Source organism: Schistosoma haematobium, chromosome ZW (assembly GCF_000699445.3).
Source record: "Schistosoma haematobium chromosome ZW, whole genome shotgun sequence".
In the NCBI taxonomy this organism is placed as follows: Eukaryota; Metazoa; Platyhelminthes; class Trematoda; order Strigeidida; family Schistosomatidae; genus Schistosoma; species Schistosoma haematobium.
In genome coordinates, this window is record NC_067195.1 from 12,394,741 (window position 1) to 12,417,133 (window position 22,393).

Consider the following 22,393-nt stretch of genomic DNA (forward strand, 5'->3'; position numbering starts at 1 on the left):
ACAAAGAAAAGCCAGTTTAATTATCTTTTATTTTTTAAATATTATTTGAGAAATTGACGTTGTCTTAAGTAATTTATGAGGTGATTATTAACTAAAATTTGGTTTTTTAATTGATCCACTAGTGACTAAAATATATAGAAGTACTGTGTATTTATGATGATTTGGCTGTTGATTGTCCTAGTTGAAGTTATGATGAATAACGATAATTCACCAAAAATCAGTGAATTCATGCTAGCCAACTAAGGAAATAAAGAGAATAAGCAGTCAGCAGAATGACCAGTTTCTAATACTTTAAATAAGAAATTTATGGAGGACAGATGGACGAGCACTTTATCCTTTTTGGGACTCATCGCCTAGATGTATCTTCCATATCCCAGTGTTGCTATTCACGCTGAGATTTAAATGCAACACCTTCACTTGAAACATTAACGTGGTATCCACGGAGGTAGTGAGTTTGGTTAGTCAGTAACTTGTTGAACGAATATTTTATTTACATTGGTATAAGCAAGTGTTTGAGTTATTCCGGTATTGATATTGGGAACTAAAATATGTGGATCTTCTGAAAATTACCTTGACGTTTTCTAAGTAATTTATGATATAATAGCTACTTTGCGACAATCTGCATAGGATACACATACCAAGAAAAAATGTTTAAAATTCAGTCTCCAATATTAACAACATGATAACTCAATCTCGTACTACGAATCAATGCATAAAATATAGGATGAAATAAACTAATTTGTTGGCCTACAATAATATCCAAACTTTATTGAAAATCAAATGAATTTATTACTTAAAAATACTTGTCACTTTTTCCATCCCTTCCGACAGCGTCATCGTTAACATTATCGTCAAAATTTAGCGGCCATAAATAATGAGATATATTTTTATTAAAACAATACGACTTTTACCTCTATGGTCATTAAACTAGACAACATTCACATTATTAATTTTTATGGAAAAAACTCTAGTTTGATTGTTTACATTATTTCTTCTAGTTAAAAAATATAGTTATAATCACTACAACATATGAATATAAAATTTGTATTCTTAGTCACAGTGTACTGTTTAATACTTTTTGTTACGAGTTAAAAGTATGCAAAATCTGTTATTTTTCGCTTGTTTTTCATGTTATTATATCTTCTCCACCACTGTCTTACATGTTATCTATGGAAGAAATTAATTTTACAATCATTTAACATAGTTAAACTTTTGTTCAGTTGTTCTCGTTCAAGGATAAGCAATGAGTACTGATGTAACTCTATCATTGTGTCACATTTTTCCAGTAGAACTTTTATAGACTAATAATTGGACACACACTAACTTCAAAACTTAATTCGTAAATCTGATTAGTCTCTGTAACATTTTCATGATATTATTCATCTGGATGGTTGTTATTTAGGTAACTTTACCTCTTGTCATGTTTAACATGATAGTAATTACGTGCAGATGAATTCAAATCGTTATTCACGTATGTCAGGATACTGAGACTAGATGGGAGGTACTAGATAAATATAGCGAATTGACTGATAGGGTGTGGGATGTTCATTGAATGAGGTGGTTCAGAACCATACAATGAATACCCAATCACTGTTTACATCGAAGTGTAATGTTCGCTGATGTCAAACAAGGTTAGATAAAGCTAGGGATGATCAGACCAAGACGTAGCAACAATCCATGTAATCATTGACTGTTTGGCTGATAACTTCGAACAGTGATAGGAGATTCTAGGTAACATAGTTCAGAATCGACCTCAGAGTCTTCGACTCATTCCCTCTTTATCTCCCTTCAGATAGTGAGTTTTGAAACAATCCCAAAAATAATAATTTGTCCTGCGAATTCATTCATTTTTCTAGAATCATATTGCTTATATGTAACGTTTCCTACTACTACCAGTACCATCACAACTTTTACTACCCCGATAATTGTACTTACGTGGTGTGACAACTTAAGGGAACCCACATATATTTGCCAGTTTTTAAAATGAGTCTAACTGAAATTACATCTCGTCAGGTCAATGAGAAGACGGAGTTGATCTGAAAAACATGACTTATTTGCGTTATACATTTCGAACAATCTGGTCACACATATACTTGTCAGGGCATTTTATATGAAAATTAATAAAGGTCAGTTAAATGAAGATTCAAGTAAACAAAATAATAAAGAAGAAAAAAATTGACAGCACATAGAAAGAATAGGAAGTTGTTTAAGTCTCTCATAAGAATGGTCAGGTGCTTTCTCGGGCGCTTAGCTATGATTGACCACAGCCTCTCGTAAAACTGATTTTTATCGTCGTCATTGCTATCATTGGTGGGTGCATAACATTGAATAACATAAATTGTGATTCCCTCCTTCCTTGTTTTGAAAGATGCTTTGATGATCTTGGATCCGTGAGATTCCCATCCTATAAGTGCATTTCGTGATTATTTGGACAACATCAGAGCAAGTCCTTGAGTGTGCGGTGCATTTTCCTCTTCGTGACCGGAGTACTGCAGCATCTCTCCCAAATCTAACCTCTTCTGTCCAACTTGGATCCAATCGCGTCGTTACTTCCGAAGAATCTCGGCTTTCATCATGAGGCTTCATATTTCTTGCTTCAACTCAAATAATTCATGTTATCTGTTTCTGAACTTCCCTCAATTATCGCTTCACCCATCCATAATGTTTTAAAAAATATTCAGTGGGGGTAAGTAGTTGATATACCTGTATTTACAATCGATTGATCAATGTGAGGTGACTGATATCATGTCTGTTTTTTATCTCTTTCAGGGCTAAATGAGTTCAGTCGACAAAGATCCAATATGTCCACTAGTCATAGTGACTACATATCACGTGTCCTTTTCTTGATGTCATGTGGCTGCAGTTATTGAATAATATTCCAACTTAACAGACAGAAATCGATCAACAATAAGGGATAAAATAAATACGAAGCCAGTCACTACTCTGTGGTTAGTCAAATGTCAACATCTAAATCCTAAAGCGAGTTGATCTCAGTTTAAATAGTTAGTGGTAATTTTTTAGATTGTGAAACTAGATCATCCGGATCCTAATCCATCTGTAAGTAACAATTACCTCAAAATCTCAAACGTGACTTAATTAAAAGTGCCAACCAACACAAAACCTAGATCTGACGTTCCCTGTTAACAAGTTTCCATTTGAACATAATAATAATATGACAAAATGCAACCGATAGATGTAAACAAAGGTCGCAACCAGTTCAGAATAAAACTACAAATACTATCATGTCGCACTTATTGTAAAGTAGTTTGAATAAATCACTTTATTGAAAACCTGAGCCGATTTGAGTTAGAACAACATCGGAAAATTTAAATTACTGGACAGCTATTTCGTCCTAGCATAGACTCCTGAGCAGTGAACATCCACGACCCCACACGCGAGAACCGAACCCAGCATTCTCGGTTTCGCTAACGAACTGTTAACCTATAGGCTATTGAGTTCATATCAAACAGTGTTAATGTTTGACTTGAAACAATCCATGATATTGTGCGACCATCTTCCATCGTTTTCAGTGTGTAACTATCTCACACCCGACATGGTTGGACTGAATTAGTGACGGCTTCTCAGTAGGACAATGGAGTCCTATACTAAGACGAAACAGCCGTCCAGTGCTTGAAATTAAATTTATGAGTCGTAAACACAATGATCACAGTAAGAAACATAATCTACAAGGTGTTTAACTATCTCACACCCGACGCAACTCCATTAAAACTGTCATTTGCTTACCATATTTCGTCCTTCATTTGTTTATGTAGTCAAGTCACTTTATTCATCGTACCACAGTGTTATTAAGAAAGAGATGTTTTAGACAGAAAAATTCATTCAGTAGCTTTTAATTGACGGATTGCAATTAGTTGATCATTATGTAGTGATTAATACCATGTTTGTCTAGTCTTTTTTCTTGTTGTTCGAATTCCATTTAACGAGTCGTAACGTGGTCACTGGTGTGGTTAACTCAGCATTATGTGCATTACATTGTGACATCAGTTGGTTCGAGCTCATTGACAGGAAACGCTGGGTCTTGATTTTATGTTAGCTCGGTCTTTTCAACAACGTGTACTATCTTAATCGTTTCTTTATTCACGTCAGTATTTATAAATTTAAGACTTTAAATCCTTGATATAATGTTACAGAAAACAATTATTCGACCGGATATTCTATACGGCAACATGCAAAGCAGTATTAATCAGAGCATAACAATGATCTGTTTCTGCTATAAACCTGCCTCGTTAACTTCAATTTGTGTCGGCATTACATAGTAGTATAACCGTGGATAGTATTCTCCGACTCAGTTAAGCATCATGAAGATATTCTGGTACAGCCTATATGAGACACCTACTTCCATTTAAAGAGTTAGCTTAGGGGTCTAATGTTCATATATCTCACCAACATCATAATATAACCAGACTTGAAAATGTAGTTCATTACATTTACACGAACTGGCAACATGGAATTTTACTTACTATGAAACCTCACGATGATTGGATCAGTCTCAAATAGAATTTGGATGAATAAATATTACAGTAATGACGAAGGATAATAAAATGTATATCTAATACCGTAGTCATATGACATAATGGTTGATAATTAAGGTTATGATTTGGCAGAATTATTTAGTCTAGACACTAAAATTTCGTTGATTTGTATTTACTAGTTTTTGAAAACATATCAAACGATTAGATAATTCATTATCTAATTTAACTATACGCTATGTTGAGGCTTAGTTTTCAAGATATATATTATATCAACAGAGATAGATCAGTTTGAGTTTGAAATATAAACAACGGGAAAGTAAAAACACTAACTAATGTCTACTTTACTATTCCTCTGAAGAGCAAGAAAAGAAGAGGGAGGAAGTAGTAATAAAAGGCTAACCTAGTTGATTTTTATTTTCAATCATCTACATTCGCTAAATTTTTTGAAATGACAATGATCATTAGAATGTCGATGATATGAAGATACAAGTAGTACAGAACAATTTCGTATTTATTTTAGATTTGAAATTTCTGTGCACCTATTAAGTTGAACAATAATGGTGACAATAAATTTCGGTATTTAACAACAAGTTGTATTGTTTTTTTTAAAATTTTTACCCATCAAAAATATCGGAATTAAGACTCATTCGCTCTTCAGGATCGTTAATTTAAAGTGTAAAAAGTTCCGATTTGGGATAAAGAAACGGAACGTATGTTTATCTACCTATCTATCTGTCATTTTCTTACGTTTATTTACTCATTTATTTATTTTTAACCGTTTTATAATCATTATACATTTGCAATATTGTCGTCCTTGTCGTAGTTATTGTTTTTTTCGGACGATTTGTGTTTTTTCTCCTTTGTATACTGTTATATACTTTCAGTGATTGATTTTTGGGCGTATAAAATTAGTACATTTACGTTTGCATTGTCAATAACTTTATTCACACTGTTATTGTAATGTTATTATTATTATTATTATTATTATTATTATTATTACAGTAACAGAATACCAACAAACACAATTTTAATCATGGTATTAATAATAATAATAATAATATAGTTATATTGCGCGTAGAATCATTAACAAGACGAGAGAAATAGTGAGAGAAAATGAAGCGATCACTAAGATTAATCCTCTTTTTTAGTTTTGCATTTATGTATGGGTGTGTTTAGGTGTGTGGGTGGTTGCGATAAGAGGGAGATGGAAAGGGTGAAGTAGAGATGTTAATTAACGTGTTTAGGACAATTAGGTCTAGTCACACGTACTCATACATATCCATACAAAGAAATTACGGAAGGATAAATAAAACTAACAACCATCTCCATTAAAATTTAAGGTATTTAAGTTTTAATAACCACAAAAAGAGAATAGAAGAAAAGAGCAACAGAATACTTAGAGTGAGAGAGAGGGGGAAAAAGAAGTTAATAATAATATTAATGTGTGTTTAAATTGGTATGGTGAATAAGGAAATATTTATGAGAAAAAAGTGTCTCATTTGGTAGACATAAAAGATGATTAATTTACTCGATAAATACATATCAATTTTTTGATTTAGATCATGAACCGATTGATGTTAGACCACCATTGAAAACTTGGAAGCACTGGACGGCCATTTCGTCCTATTGTGGTGAGAAGCCGTGACTAGTGAAGCTAATCAGTGTCGGGTAGAAACTGGTGTCTACCTCAGTACAATGGATGATGGCCGCTCAATTTCGTGGGTTGGTTGAAGTTAGACATTAACACGGTAAGATGTCGGCTCAGTAGTGTAGAGGTTAAGCTTTCGCGCTCGAGAGTGATAGGTGCTGTGTTGGAATCTCGCTGGGGGGATCGTGGATGCGCACTGCTGAGGAGTCCCACAATAAGACGAAACGGCCGACCAGTGCTTCCAGGTTTTTAATGGTGTTCCAACATCAATCGGTTCATGATCTCAATCAAAAACTTAACAATCTCCACAACACATACTGATACATATCAATTTATTAGATTTCACAATAACTGATCACTATGACTGGTTCAAATTTAAATAATTCACTATCTCTGCTGAACATAAATTACTTTGATCAATCATAAATCTTTGTTCAGTTTCCAGTATCACTAACTGTTATGCATGATGATTATATAATTGAATTTGGTAAAGAAGAAAAATACTGTAAAATTATCATTCGATAATTTCCAGTTTGTACAACCAATGAGTATTAGAAAACCAGTTTAAAATATAGAATACCTTAGTGGTAGTTATTATCGATACAGAAGAGTGCAATTTACAGAGAAAATACCATCTATTATTTCCTAGAACTTCTGAAAAATCAATTACCATACATTTGGCGTTACTTACTTTGACAAAATCTGTACTTCGTATATTTCCACTGACAAATCCAACTTCATCTGTAAAAATATTACGCATAAATTTTATTGCGTTTGCAACACTGTGCGGAGTTGGTATCACATTAAATGGTACTGGTAATGTACTACCATTATCAATATAATTTAACCATAATTGAGTTCTTGCAAATTTCCATTCAACATCACAATCTTCCTAAAAGAATAAAAAATTGATATGACAGGTAAAGAGAAATAAATCGTTATGGGGTCTTTACAGAACACATAAGTTTATTTGATATTCTTTCACTGCGAGAACTATGCAACTCCAGATGACCTTGAGACAACCGAATTTCGATAACTTAACCTAGAAATTAGTACTAATGATGAACTAACATCAGGGACGTATTTAATAAACTTTTCAGTGGAATGTTTCACCTTTTTGATGCTTACAATAATCGTTAAATATAATCTCAATTTTTCAGACATTCGAAACAGAAAATTAACATTTTTAACTAGTTACGGATTCCTTGTTATAGTACATCCAGCTGACGAGTTCCAAATAGGACGAAACGCGTATCCTGGATTCCACTGCTAGCCACTATCAATCTTTGCTTAGAAAGCTTGTGACTTAAAGCAATATTGAGGCAGTCCGTACAGGATTCACATATACCAACAAGAGACTGATCAATTGCAGTCCTAAACAGTAATGGGAAGATACAAGCAAATAATACCTAGATATCTTAACGAAAGTGGATACTGATTACTTCTTTCATAGTGAACTGTATTTTAAATTTCGATAACTTAACGTTTCAAGTTGTGATAAAGACTCATGAAAGTAAAGATGAATTTACCCAATTTCACTCAACTTTTAGATCACATCCCAGTGTTGACGTTCACTCTGTGACCAGAACCCTATATCTTTTGTTTGAAGAGATAAAGCGTTATCCACTGATGTAGTGAGTCAAGGTAGTCACTAACTTGTCTGATTTGTGTGACGTATGCGTCATTACATAGATATAATTAATTAAAAATTAGACAACACACACGTCGTAGATCCCAATGATAGCCATTATTCATCCGTTATATGAAACTTGTGACAGAGTTGTTGTATCTAGGTGAATGGCACAAGATACCCACATGCCATCAGAAGACGATCGAAATTCGGTCAAGAAAATCAACAAAGAGATAATTCAAACCCTTTCTAGCAATGATGTAGTTTATAAGAGGTAAGCGGTTCCAGCTTATGTCAATAATATGCGTCATTAAATTTAGTAATCATATTAGTTGTTATTTAGTTGGGGAAAACAATTCATGGACAGTGAAGTATTACTTTTGGTTAGTTTTTTGATAATATTTATCAACAAAACAGTTTTAGGGATGACGAGATTGTAAATATTGTCCATGAAGCTATGACCCATTTTATTCAGTGGTTTTAATCATTGATATAATGATAGTATTAACAATATCGGTTAGGATTTTAAATTTGTAACAACAGTAGCTTAACTACACTTCATACCACATATTCCTCTGTGAATACAACAGATTTTTGGAGATTTTACAGTAGTATATCTTTCTATATACTAGACTATCATGTGACATTAGTTCCGATATTCTTATTGACTATTTCAAAATTATTAGTTAATTCCATTTGTTGAGATCATGAGTCAATTGAAGCTAGACCACCATGGAAAACCTGGAAGAACTGGACGGCCGTATCGTCCTATTGTGGGACTCCTCAGCAGTGCGCATTCACCATCCCGTTTCGCGGGACCAGCAGGTCCTGGGTTCGAATGTCTCGAGAGGCAGGATGGTGGATGCGCACTGCTGAGCAGTCCCATACTAGGACGAAATGGCCGTCCACTGCTTCCAGGTTTTCCATGGTGGTCTAGCTTCAATTGACTCATGATTTCAACTATTGAAATTTGTAAAAATCTCCACAAAACCTATTTCTGATATTATTATTTTAGTTTGCCATAATTTCTGTCTAATAATTTTTAAGTCTGATCGAGTTAGTTTTGGTGTTATCAGAGATGAAAGATGATTTTGTGTAGTGATGAATGCCGATAGATAGTTCTAACTTTCATACTCACGTTGACACATAATGGTAACAGTAATAATGTCTTTTTCTTGATTTTATGTTAGTTTGAATAGAAGTTTAGATAAAATGAAATAACTTTATTAAAAGTTAATTATATCATTTAAATTGATGTTTACCACTGTTTATCTAATAAAATAGTATTTAGGTATTGTTTTACTTGAATCTTCCCATTGATGTTTTTGGACTGAAATTGATCAGTCTCTTATTGGCATATGTGCATACTGTGCGTATGCCTCGATATTGCCTTAATTCACAAGCATTATAAGCAAAGATGGATAGTGGCTAGCAGTGGAATCCAGGATACGCGTTTCGTCCTGTTTGGGACTCGTCAGCTGGATGTACCTGCATCTCAGAGTTGATGTTCACTCTGGGACTCGAACTCAGTACCGTTCGCTTCAAACGCCATCGCGTTATCCACTTAGCTACTGAGTCCTGATAGCCACTTGCTTGTGCAATGGGTTGAAGTTGAATTCACTTGATATTGTTTTACTTGAATCTTCCCATTGATGTTTTTGGACTGAAATTGATCAGTCTCTTGTTGGCATATGTGCATACTGATCAATTTCAGTCCAAAAACATCAATGGGAAGATTCAAGTAAAACAATATCAAGTGAATTCAACTTCAACCCATTGCACAAGCAAGTGGCTATCAGGACTCAGTAGCTAAGTGGATAACGCGATGGCGTTTGAAGCGAACGGTACTGAGTTCGAGTCCCAGAGTGAACATCAACTCTGAGATGCAGGTACATCCAGCTGACGAGTCCCAAACAGGACGAAACGCGTATCCTGGATTCCACTGCTAGCCAATATCCATCTTTGCTTAAAATAGTATCTAGTTCGATTGAATTTAGTGGCATTTGTAAAATAGGATTATAGAAATAAACAATGCATTCGGTTTAACTAATCATTATTACTTTTAAGTAATTTAAGGATTTTCAATTCTGCACGAAATTTTTCTTTATGTAATTTCTTGTTAATTGTAAATAATCAGCATAGAGTTATGGAGATTGCTGAGTTTTTTTATTGAGATCATGGACCGATTGATGTTGGAACACCATTAAAAACCTGGAAGCACTGGTCGGCCGTTTCGTCTTATTGTGGGATTCCTCAGCAGTGCGCATCCACGATCCCCCCAGCGAGATTCCAACACAGCACCTATCACTCTCGAGCGCGAAAGCTTAACCTCTACACTACTGAGCCGACATCTTACCGTGTTAATGTCTAACTTCAACCAACCCACGAAATTGAGCGGCCATCATCCATTGTACTGAGGTAGACACCAGTTTCTACCCGACACTGACTAGCTCCACTGCTTACGGCTTCTCACTATAAATCAGAGAATTCCCTCACGAAACTAGCCACTAGTGAGCACACGGTAATTATCAGTATAGGGTTTTGGAGATTACTTAGCAGTGCACGTTTACAATCCCGCACATGGACTCGAACCCATCACCGCCAGTCTCGCGATAACCTTCTGGTCGTCATCCAACGGTGTGAATGTATAACTCTAACCAATCCATGACATTGTGTGACCATCTTCTATTTTTTTCGGTGGGTAACTGCCTCACACCTGACATGGTTGACTACACTTGTCACGGCTTCTCACTAGAACTACGAGAATCATCTGTCGAAGGTAGACACTTGTGAGCACATAAAAGTTATCAACGTGGGGTTTTTGAGATTGCTGATTTCTTATTGACATCATGGACCGATCAATTCTTCAAACGGTGATTTATCATTGATCAGTTCATAGTAAACAATCTTCAAATCTCTAAACTCTTAATTGTAAATTAGTCAGCTAGCTACTCTTGTCAAATTAGTCTAATTTGAAATAAAATGTGTAGTATTGTTTCATAAAATGATTTTGGGAAGCCGTTGTACAATGTGTAGTTAATTTTCATTGCATCGTCTGTAGGGTACCATGGTTTTGACCAAATAACTACATGTGTTGAAAGATGTAAACTTGCTCATTACATATATTCAGTGTTGTTTTATATTTGAAGAATCTTCCATTTATTATCATAACCAAGCTATAGAAATAATGTTTATTTAGATGATTTCCAAGAATTGAAGTATATACTATGGAATGACTGTAGTTAGACAACTATGAAAACCCAGGAAGCACTAAACATCCTTTTTGGGAGTGTTCTAGTGAGAAGCTGTTACCAAGTTGAAAGTCATGGAGTTACTAAAATGGAAGATGGCTGCGCGAATTAGCTGAAGGTAGAAATATATAGTATCGGGTGTGAATTAATTGGTTTAGAGGTTAAGCGCTCGCTGAGAAACCAAAACATTTTGGGTGTAAAATAGTTTTTTCAGTGCACATGTGTGCTTCAGTGGGAAAATCCCTCCACGCATGTTCACCATGTGATAATATTTCTTTGTTCCACCTTGCATTTGACGCTGCTTTCCTATTTTTCTGTATTTGGGAATATAGCGTTCACCTTTGATTTTTTTCAGTTATTATCGCTTTTTAACCTATTCCTTCATGTCATTAGGATTTATACTAGCTGTGCTAATTTAATTTTAATTAACATAATTGGTTAACCGTATTTTTAATGATTCTGGTTTAATTTGATTCATCCCCAAGGGATAGAAACTTCGTTTCCTATTTGTTGGGAATGTAGAGTGTTGCTCATCTCTGGACCAGACTTAACTGATCTAATTTTGAGATAGAATTTTGTTCCTTGATGAGCAAGAACATTTCATTTTTTATTGGAAAGTGATTTTCTGTTTGATACTTAACTACTAATACTATTAATTTCTTATTATGATTGCATCCAGTTTTGTTGGTATATAGATGTAGGTAAAACTGTTCAAGTATTGTGCTTTTATACATTTTATACGCATCTTCATTTTCAGTTAGTAACACTTACCTAGTCTGTTCTGGATTATTTGGCATAGCTGGCGCTCAACTGTCATATGAACCTTCCATACAGAAGCTTAATCCAGAGTTCTAGGAGTTCTGGATGTCACACTTAGCTCGACCTCCAGTGGAGTCTCGTACTAGCATGAGACAGATGTGCAGTTTAAACAACAAACAACACGTCTTTCATTTATTAATCTTGTTCTGTTTAGCACTATTAAATACTCGACATATCAACCACTTGTGGTTTAGTTTGTAATATACAACTGTTCATAGGTGACATCATTTCCATGTAATATCTCACTAGTATGAGCTATCAGAAAACTGAGCCCCTGATGATTAGTTTTCTGGAGTATTCATCGGTGTGTTGTTTTTTTATGGACAAATTTCAAAAAATGTTTAGTGAATTAATAACGCGGTATGTATTATCAACTTATAGTAAAATAAAGATATATTAATAAAATGTCTGTTAGCCGCATGATCTATGTGGTAGGTTTCATTGAACATTTTTTTATGCGAATGACTACAGCAATTCTTTTTTAACATAATCTAGCAACTGGTTTCAGTTATATCAAAAAGATTAATTCTATCTGCTTGCATTTTTCAACTGAATGTAACGAATTCTCATTTAGTTTCATCATGGTCACTGAAAAGTTCTGAGACTTTAATGGGTTATATTTAAATTTATATCTTTTGTTAGGATACCAATACTTAATAAAATACGAGTCACTTTCAATTGTCAACATCTTTTAATTAATAACCATACGTACTAATGCCAAATATAAGAGTGACATTTCTTCATATAAAAGCACAGTTAATTACTATAAAGCTAAATTATCAACGAGTCTTTAATATATTAAATACTCAACCCTGAGATTATTCTTGTCGTGGATTGTTATAAGTTGAAAATTACTAAAATTTGATATGAACAGAGGAACAAAAAAGCAATGACAAATAACGGAAGCTATTTTTGGGGACGTTATTTCACTTAATTCAAGACTTGTAAAACAGTAACATTTAGTTTTGTCTTTAATTTATTCTACAAACCATAAGCTTTTACCTGATGTATGATTCATTACCTCTATCTGTAATTTAAATGCGAGCTTTGGTACTCTAGTTTTCTTAACTTAATGTCCGGTTTGGACATAATTGTATTTTTAAATTATATATGATTGTGAAGATTGTTGAGTTTTTAATTGAGATAATGAACTGACCAATGTTAGACCACCATTGGGAACTTGGAAGCAGTAGACGGTCGTTTCGTCTTGGTATCGAACTCCTCAACAGTGAGTATCTACGATCCAACACGCGGGAATGGAACCCAGGACCTTCGCTGTCGCGCGCGAACGCCCAACCCCTAGACCAATGGGCCGGCATCAAACGGTATTAATGTATAACTTCAACTAATCCACGATATTGCGCTACCGTCCACCACTATCTTCAGTGAGTAACTGCCTCACAATAGACGCGGGTGAACTCCACTGGTAACGACTTCTCACTAGAGTTTCAGAAATTTTATCTTGAAGCTAGTCACTAGTGAGTACATGGCAATTATCATTAGAGGATTGTGGAGATTGTTAAGTTTTTAATTGAGATCTAATTGTTGTGCGTTGTGGTCATTTTAGTCATCTGTTTACTCATGTATCTTTTTACATTAATCCGAATCGAAATTGGAATCGGAATCGTGAATAAATCGATTAGTGTTCCAGTTTACTCGTTTTTCTCACGCACCTGTCAACCAATCAGACGACAGAATAGTTTTCATCTCTCTACCTAGAGCAGTTAGTCTCAATTCGGACTCACTCATTTCCAGCCTCAAGGTTAAACCAGTTAGCCTATCGTTCAAGGAATTAATTTGGATAGATTCATGTTATCTTCTGTATATTATTAGGTACACAGGTCAAGGACGTAACAAAATTAAACACCTATGGTTATGATGTTTAAAGTCTTAGTTTAGGATAATTCGGCAATATACACATTAACCTCAACAGATGTTGAAGCAATGACTGTCCTGCATCCTGCGTCGAACCTTTGAATTTTATCCAACATTTATTGGTTTTTTGTATCAAACACAAAACTGAACTGATCTCAATTGACAACCCAACTAAGTACTGATTGTTTTATTCAAATAAAAATTTTAAATCAAATGACACTTGTAGAAATTAAAAGATACTAGAAATTCATGCAAAATTTTACCTGAATACTTTCAAATGAATGACTCATCATAGCAATTAACATGTTGACCAATACAATGATTATAATACCATGATACACAGCAAATAGTACCATACCGACACTATCAACAATTGTTGTCGGTGAATCAGTGTCAATCATACCATCTGTGTATTTATGTTCAGCTTGATCTGTTGTTGTCAAATATAAAATATGCAAATCCGTCATATCTATTGTACATAATAAAAAGTTAAATTGAACAGTAACATGATATTGCCAACCTACCATTTATCCACTTTCATTTCACTCTCTCAATATATATATGCGGCCAAACTGTTCAAGATACTTCTACAGCTCAATGGAGTAAAACTTGTTAAGGAAGCAATTTATTTATTTTTCACCAGTTTTCACTTTCAAGCATTAACGTAGTTAGGTCGATTCAAGTGAATTAACTTTTACATGTATGGTATACAAATATTTTTGACAAACAAATCAGTAGACAGAGTTGTAAGAATATTTATGGTTTATAGTAACTATTTTGTCAGAAGATAGGTCATTTCTGTTATGTCAGCGGGTACGCTGTTGTGTTGTACGAATTGACTCAGTTGGATCTGAAGTCTATCTGTTTGTACTTAACGGATGGGAACCACTACAATTCTTCGATCTTACTGTTTATAAATTCGAAAGGGAACCATTGTAATTCCCATGACACAAAGTAATAATATGAAAATTGGTGCAATGCAGATTTATTGGCTCTCTCTGAAAACACTTTCCCAAACAAGTTTCAAAATCACGTAAGTATGCTGAAATACAATCATTTTTGTACTAAATTTTAAACACACTTCATAAATATAGCTCACCTGGATTGATACGGGGAATATAAAAAAAGAGAATTCAGCGAAGGAACTTTTCCTTTCAACGAAATCATTTACTTAAGCTGTACATTCTTATATATAGTTATATGAAAAATATATATCTATTGGAGAATAGAAAATATTGCACCATAAATTGATTCGAGACTCAATAACAAATGAGGTTACGTACTAATCAACGGGCAAGGAAGAAAATGGTTTATGGGTCAGATAGACAAATTTCTAAATCATTGAATAAAACGTTCTACACGGCTAAGCTCCGAATTGTTTTCTCAAGCCCGGCCTACCATTCATGGATGTGTTAAGGATAGACTTTCGCTTTGGGTCACATCAATGTACATCTATAAATTTTCTTGCTCATGTGGGGCAGGTTACATTGGTCGCAAAAAGCAACCACTTTCCAAACGCATTTCAGAACACTATCCGGCATGGCTTTTAAAAGGAGAATGAAAAACAATTACTAGTTTTATACAGGATCATTTAATCAATTGTGGACACATCGCTCCAAAGTAACCTACACAGTCAAAGGAATTGGATAGAATGGATATCGAATCAATATTCTATGCACTGTTGAGGCATAGGCAATCCACGAACTCAAGCCCGAACTTTGCGTACAGAAACGATTCGTCCAACCTATCATCCTTTCTTGACCCTAATTCCCTTTACTGGTGTTTCGGGTTTTTTACTTTCTTCTTCTTCACTTTTATTTGATTATTATTGAATTTTTCAAATTACTGTTTTGCAATTTTAAATTTTAATAAGTTATTATTATGACCTTTATGTTTGTCGTTTTTATTTATATCTGTCGAGTGGACAATTATCTGACGCATAAATTATTTTCTTCCTTACCCCTTGATTAGTGCGTAACCTCATTTGTTATTTAGTCTCGAATCAATTTATGATGCAGTCTTTTCTATCCTTCTATTGACATATATTTTCCATATAACTATATATACGAAGTAAATTATCTCGTCAAACAGAAAATTTTCTTCGCTGAATTCTCTTTTTCTTATTTAATGACGCTATGGGTTATTTTAATTAACGGGGAATATAATTATCAAACTGAACTAACATTCACACTTGTTATATTGAACGAAGCCTATACTGAATTAATACGAGAGATATTTACCTATCTTGTCATGAGTTCTAATTAACTATAAATTCGATATTCTAAATTAGCTATTAGTGAATTTTGGATAAATTTAGTCATTTGATGAATACAGTTAAATTCAGAGTGACTCTTAGAAGGGTATATCAGACTAAAAAGGTTTAAATGATTGTACTTAATGTTGGTTATTTGTCATCATCGTTTGTTGTTTTAAAGGAATTAGACATTGAATATTGTCAACGAAGAGTTGTATCGAAGGTATGATTGTAGTTTTACTCAATATATATCAATATATAATAGTTATTAAATTATAAATAGTGTAGGACCTCGAATTTATAGATGTATGTCTATGATGTTACACTTAACAACGGTAAACTGACAGTATATTAATTGGATGATGTCAGTCAGTCAGTCAGCTACAAAGTAGGATCAGGCACATATATGCATCAGTCCAAGTTGCCACATCTCATTAGCACAACAAGATGAACACCAAATTCATAGAAGTAGTTACTTCAATAGTAGTAATATATAAAAGAAAGATTGTGTATAAGGATATAATACAGGAAGAGAGAATTAGGTCTTAGAAAGAAAGATATAAAGCACTTTTAATCTCATTGTTTAAAAAAAGATAAAGAGTGTATACGCCTACTCCATTGTGATCGATTCTGAGCTATGTCACCAAGAGTCTCCAACCATTGGTTACGATAGTCACGCGGACCCCAACCAAGTAGTCTGCATCTACCAACATGGCTCAGACTAGAAGTTAGTGACTTCAGGCACTGATGCCACGTTTTGGTTTGGCCGCCCCTAACTTTCTTCCAACCATCCCAAACACTAATCACCAGTGGGCGTCGTGATAATCGGTGTTCAGGCATACGTAACACATAGCCCAATAAACTCAGTAGATGAAGATTTACAACCTCATCAACTGATTTACCATCATTCCTTAATATCCCGAGTCTAACCTTACTATTACATACCCAGTGATCCCAGCAGATGCGAGCAATATTTCTAAGACATCTGTGATCAAATACTAGTAGCTTACGATTATCTTCTACTCTTAATGACCACGTTCCGCGGCCGTAATGTAGAACAGAACGAACTGCTGCACAGTATACTCGTCCCTTCATTGATAGACTGATATTTTTCCTTCGTCATAGGTGACGTAAGTTGACAAAAGCCAAAAGAGCATTCTGAATCCTTGCAGATATTTTGTCAGACACCAATCAATTAGGGCTGATCAGGCTTCACTCTCTATCCTCAGTTCAGCTGTTGACGCAGGCCAGTGCTGAAGCAACAACTTGCATTTAGAGGGAGAGAAACGCATCCCAAACATCCTGCTTAAGATTTTAGATGTTATGTTACTCAAACTAATCTCTCTATGGATATTACATGGTGATTTTGACCGTTTCTTATATATTGGGACAATCAGTGATTGCGACCAGTCAGATGGGATTGCGTCCAACTCCCAGATTTTAGCTCAAATATTAGTCAACCTAATCGCTAAAACAGGACAACCATTCCTAGAGACCTCTGGAGCCAATCTATCCGAACCAGCTGCTCTTCCTCGACTTAAAATTAGCTATTGCTTCTTGAACTTCAATTGGGATCAGGGGGCCTACTTCAATGTTCCATTCAGGCTGTTTGAAGAGAGCAGGTAGTTTTAGAGTAGCTGAAGGCCAGCTGAACTTCTTCTTAAAGTGTTCCGCCCGTCGGTCTAAATGTCTTGGCTGAGAGCAGACAAGAGTGTCGTCTTTCTCTGAGATCGTCTCACACTTGACTTCTTAATTCCAGTTCGTTTTATTAGTCTAATAAGCTGTCTGATGTTACCTAGAGCCGCTGCCTTTTCCATCTCTTTTGCTTTCGTTGCCCACCACTGCTCATGGTCGTTCCTCAGATTTTTGGTTATCCTAGACCTAATTTGTTTACGCACTTCATCGTGCTCAGAGCCTGGGGGATAAGTTTACGAGAATCTATCAGTGCAATAGACTAAGTAGGAATCCATCTGTTTTTCGTGACCTTTTGGTTCAGATCACTAATATATGCCGTTGCCGTTTCCTCAGCTATTCGTATATCATTCCAAGCAACATCTGGGTCAGTCTCGTTTTCAGAATCACCTGTGACTTTAGTTGTTCCTGGAATCTACTTTGGCTTTCTCGCCACTGAGTTCAGCTCTAATGGGACTTCTTAATGTGGATTTTCTGCATCCACTGAGGCGCAAGCGAATGCATGATATTATTAGATAATAACCAGTCTAAATATGTACTCCAGAACGAGCGGCAGTCTTCTATCAAGTCTCTCCAACGATGACTGATGGCAGTATGGTCTGTTTGAATCTATCGTTGGCTTGGTGCAGGCGATCGCCATGTTAAACGATGTCTCTCCTTATGCTTGAAATTACAGCTTGCTAAAAATAAACGGTTATCTGAGCATCGTTGCAGGAGACGATCACCAATATCTGTTCGCTGAGCCGGAATTCTGAAATGCCCACCTGAATTTCATTCTGTTTGATTTAAGCTACCTACTTGGGCATTAAAGTCACCTACTACGAGTACTATGTCTGAGTGTTTACCTTTATGAAGAAGTATGGAAAGCTTTCTGGAAGTCATCTTTCATTTCATCCGGGCTGCAATCAATGAGAGCGTAGGCAGGAATGACGAAAAGACGACGATGTGTGTCCCTATCCTTCCAAGTTCTTACGGAGCCTTTTACCCGAACAGCACATAGGTGACTGTTAACAAGGATCCATTCTAATAGTGCTTGTTCTGCCCTCGTACTCAGTGCTATGCCTACACCCGCCAGTCCACAAGAACTAGCCATTGGGTCTTCAGATACACGGAGGATGCATCTCGTCGGTTCTCCGTTTTGGCGAGGTGAGGCCAAGAGAATGACCACACTAAGATCCTGGTTGTGTATTTTGGAGACACAGTATACATCAATGGTACGAGATTTTAGGGTTTTAGCCAAGGAGGCCTGCGGGCTGATGTGACATAGGGTACGTACGTTGAGGGCCCCAATGTGTATCTATCTATCTATCTATTCATCTGTCTATATATATAGTGTTGATCATTCGTTAATAAATAGAATTAAAACTTGATTATAAAGCCTCATTTTTGTTCATTTTATCAATTGGTGATGACAAGTGGTTAATACACTAATAAAATCATAGCGCTACCAATATTTATAAGATAGTGTTGTTAAATCTTTCTTAACCAACCGGAAACCCATACATTTTCATTCTAAGAATAATTAGTAAGAGTGTTAAGTTTCGAAAAGTACAATTTATATGGATGTAAACGTTTAAATTCAATGAATTATTGTTAATAAAAAATAACTTACCTGGTTTACGAATCGGTAATTTACTAATGCTGACTTGACTAAACATTGACCAGAATAAACTGTACAGTGTATGACGAAGTCTGCAAAAATAGATGAGTGAAAATGAGAAAAAGAAAGGTAATTAATGATGGCAGTTTAGATTTTTAATGATTTATTTTAAAAATAATAGTTTTTTTTTAAAAATGTAAACCTACTAGGTTTATATGAAAGATCTAGAAAAACAAGTTCAACAATACTACTATAAAATGTATTAACAAGTGTAACATAGATAAATAAAACGTAAAAGAACTATAATAGTTAGAAATGGTGTTTTTAAAATGTTTCACATTATAATTGAGTTTTAAAAAGACAGTGAAGAGTGTATGTATCTGAGGATGAAGATTTCGAGTGTTTCATTCTCCGAGCTGGATGGTTTAATCATGAGGTATGAAGTGTGTGCTGTTGCTGATGTTGTTGTCGAAAAAAATAATGAAAAATTTACGGATAAACCAACCAGCTCAGGGAACAAAACAGCACCATTATAGAATATATCATCTAATGATTGCTCATATATTTTTCGTCATTCATTTAGTTGACAAAAATTAATTCTTGATTTCCTTGATCAATGAATTTGGGACAATTGGAACTGATTTATCGAAAGACTTTCAAAAATAAATTTAATTCTGAATATAAATTAAGAATAAAATTTTAGATTACCACGTTAGTCTACAATTTACTAATTCCTCATCAACTATGAATGTTTGATTTACTACGATATGACTTCTTTAATAAGGTATTTTTGGTGAACCGATACAATTGATGACTATATTTTAGGCTGGAAGTCTAAGAGTTCAGATATTGGGATAGAATATCGTAACACTGATTTTTTTAAATTAGCTGAATCAGTGAGCCACCCTAAAGTCACTGCATGTCTTGAAATCCATGAATTTTTGGTTGTAAACAGCTGAGAAGTTTCGAAAACGAACAAAACATATGGATCAATGTTCAGATAATTCTCAAATGGATGTTAGTTAATGATCAAAATTATTTCTAATTAGAATCTCATAGTATAACATTTGTAATGTGATCTATTCAATTGCGGAAGAACATTATTACACACTAATCATTCCGAGAACTTGAAAACCATTTTATCAAATAATAAACATTACTGATATATTTGGTATGTGGATACCGGTTGAATACAGGACATGTGGTTCGTCCTATTTAAGACGAATCAGCTGAATATACATGTATATAAAGCTACTCAGTTGTAATGCTGAATACCAACCATAGGGAATTAAGTCATTTTTATTCACAAACATTATTATCTTACATTAGTTTTCCATAATTAGTTTAAAGTAGCTTTGATTACTTGACACATTTTTAAAAATAGTAAACAGAATACAATCTAAATATTAAATTAGTCAGTAAATTTCAGCAAGTTAACTGCAATTATTGTTACTCCTAGAGAATCAAATTATGACTTTTTAAATCGTTTTTTTAATGTGATAGCAGTGAACAACTATTTTATTGAAGTAATTAATAGTATACGCATAACGTCTAATAAAAACATACGCAGGTAAACACATCACATTGGATAAAGTACAACATCTGTTTAAGGAAATAAATCGTTTCAAGTTAATATATCGATAAGCTATATCATCCAAATAACATTCTTATTGTTGACTGAGGCTGTAATATGTGCAGATATATGTATCAGTGTTATTTCTTGTATATGACCATTCAACATTAAAAAAAGTAAATAATAACTTTTGGGCAAATGATTAAATAGGATTTATACAAAATTGAAATAGTGTTAAGCTTAGTACGATGAGAAGATAGAGTTGGTCTGAAAATTTGATGTATTCGCTCTGTACATTGGGCTATACGGGCAGATTTATGGTAGAAATGAAATTTTTTGGTAAATATAAAGAAGGTTTGAGTTTCATAATGGCCGAGACTCTGATAAACCTAATTTCTATACGTTTTAAAAGCTATCATAGAATTGATTTCAAAACAAATTTTAAAGTGTTTTGTAACAATTACCTAGGGTATATTCACAAGTTTAAAGAGACCTTAGTTATTAGAAAATTCAAACTTTCATTTGTGTTTACAAAAAAACAGTTTGTTCTAATCTTGGGCTGGTATTAATTCACCAATGTCTGGAACTCCTGACGTCTATTCATAGAAACGTGCGGAAATAGTTAGAAATATGTGAAAATAATCTACATTTTCTATTAAATATACTACCATTAAAAAGCATTAGATTGGAGTACATTAGTTAATAATCCTTATTCTTTATTGATGTGTAAATTGCTGTAATTCTTAATCGTCATGATTTTGGGTTTATTTTCAAAATGTTAACGAATTTCATGTAGTTTATAGTTTTAAAGTTAATGGTTTTTTGATCATTTAAAGTTTACAAAAAAATAACATTAAGTGTTTTTATTTTTGTGGATCCCAGGAAATTACATAGTGCTTTTTATAAAGTTAAAAGGTTTATAGCTTTAATTGGTACTTGTAAAAAGCAAATAAGTAATTGAAAATAAGTTGTTCACATATTTAGAATGATGTGATGTGTTATGCAGATTTATGTGTCGGAAAGTACATGCATTTCTCTACCGATCGATATATTTCTTGATGTTGGATTGTTCCCCGTCAAGAATACTACGTACGATGAATTCTTTCTAAGTACATGACTTTTATGAGTTACGTAGTTTTTCATTCCATTCCATGAATAGATAGAAAGTTAAATTATTTAAGTTTGCGTCATTTGGCTCTAATCAATAAGGTTTATATAGACTCTTAAATGAAATAAAGCATTCATTGAGACTTGAAGATTTGTCATAGAATATCGGTCATAAACTCAAAAACTGAGATATTTTTACCACAACTAGCATCGTATTGTTTTACTCTTCTAATCAGACTATAGGAAGTTCTAGACTATAATAAAACACCTGAAATAGTACTGGAAAACTTACCCTTCGAACATTTCTGTTGCAACTAGCGTCTGTGTAGTATTTGTTACTTCATCATAGGTCTTAAATGTTTGTAAACCGTAATACCAGTAGAGGTTATGCAGACCAACCATAAATGCAAACAACACCTGATGTAATGGAAAAATGAGTATATTTACTGAA

General features: G+C 34.2%; 1 protein-coding gene across 1 annotated transcript in view; it reads right to left on the reverse strand.

Annotated features, from left to right (window-relative positions):
• Nucleotides 1-22,393, reverse strand: part of TRPC7 (Short transient receptor putative channel 7) — a 158,665-nt gene that overhangs the window by 30,945 nt on the left and 105,327 nt on the right. The window contains exons 9-12 of the mRNA XM_051210426.1: nt 22,235-22,359; nt 19,275-19,354; nt 13,980-14,146; nt 6,833-7,033 (exon numbers count right to left, since the gene is read on the reverse strand). Coding sequence (XP_051070417.1) covers nt 6,833-7,033; nt 13,980-14,146; nt 19,275-19,354; nt 22,235-22,359 — 573 coding nt within the window. The remainder of the gene's footprint in view (nt 1-6,832; nt 7,034-13,979; nt 14,147-19,274; nt 19,355-22,234; nt 22,360-22,393) is intronic.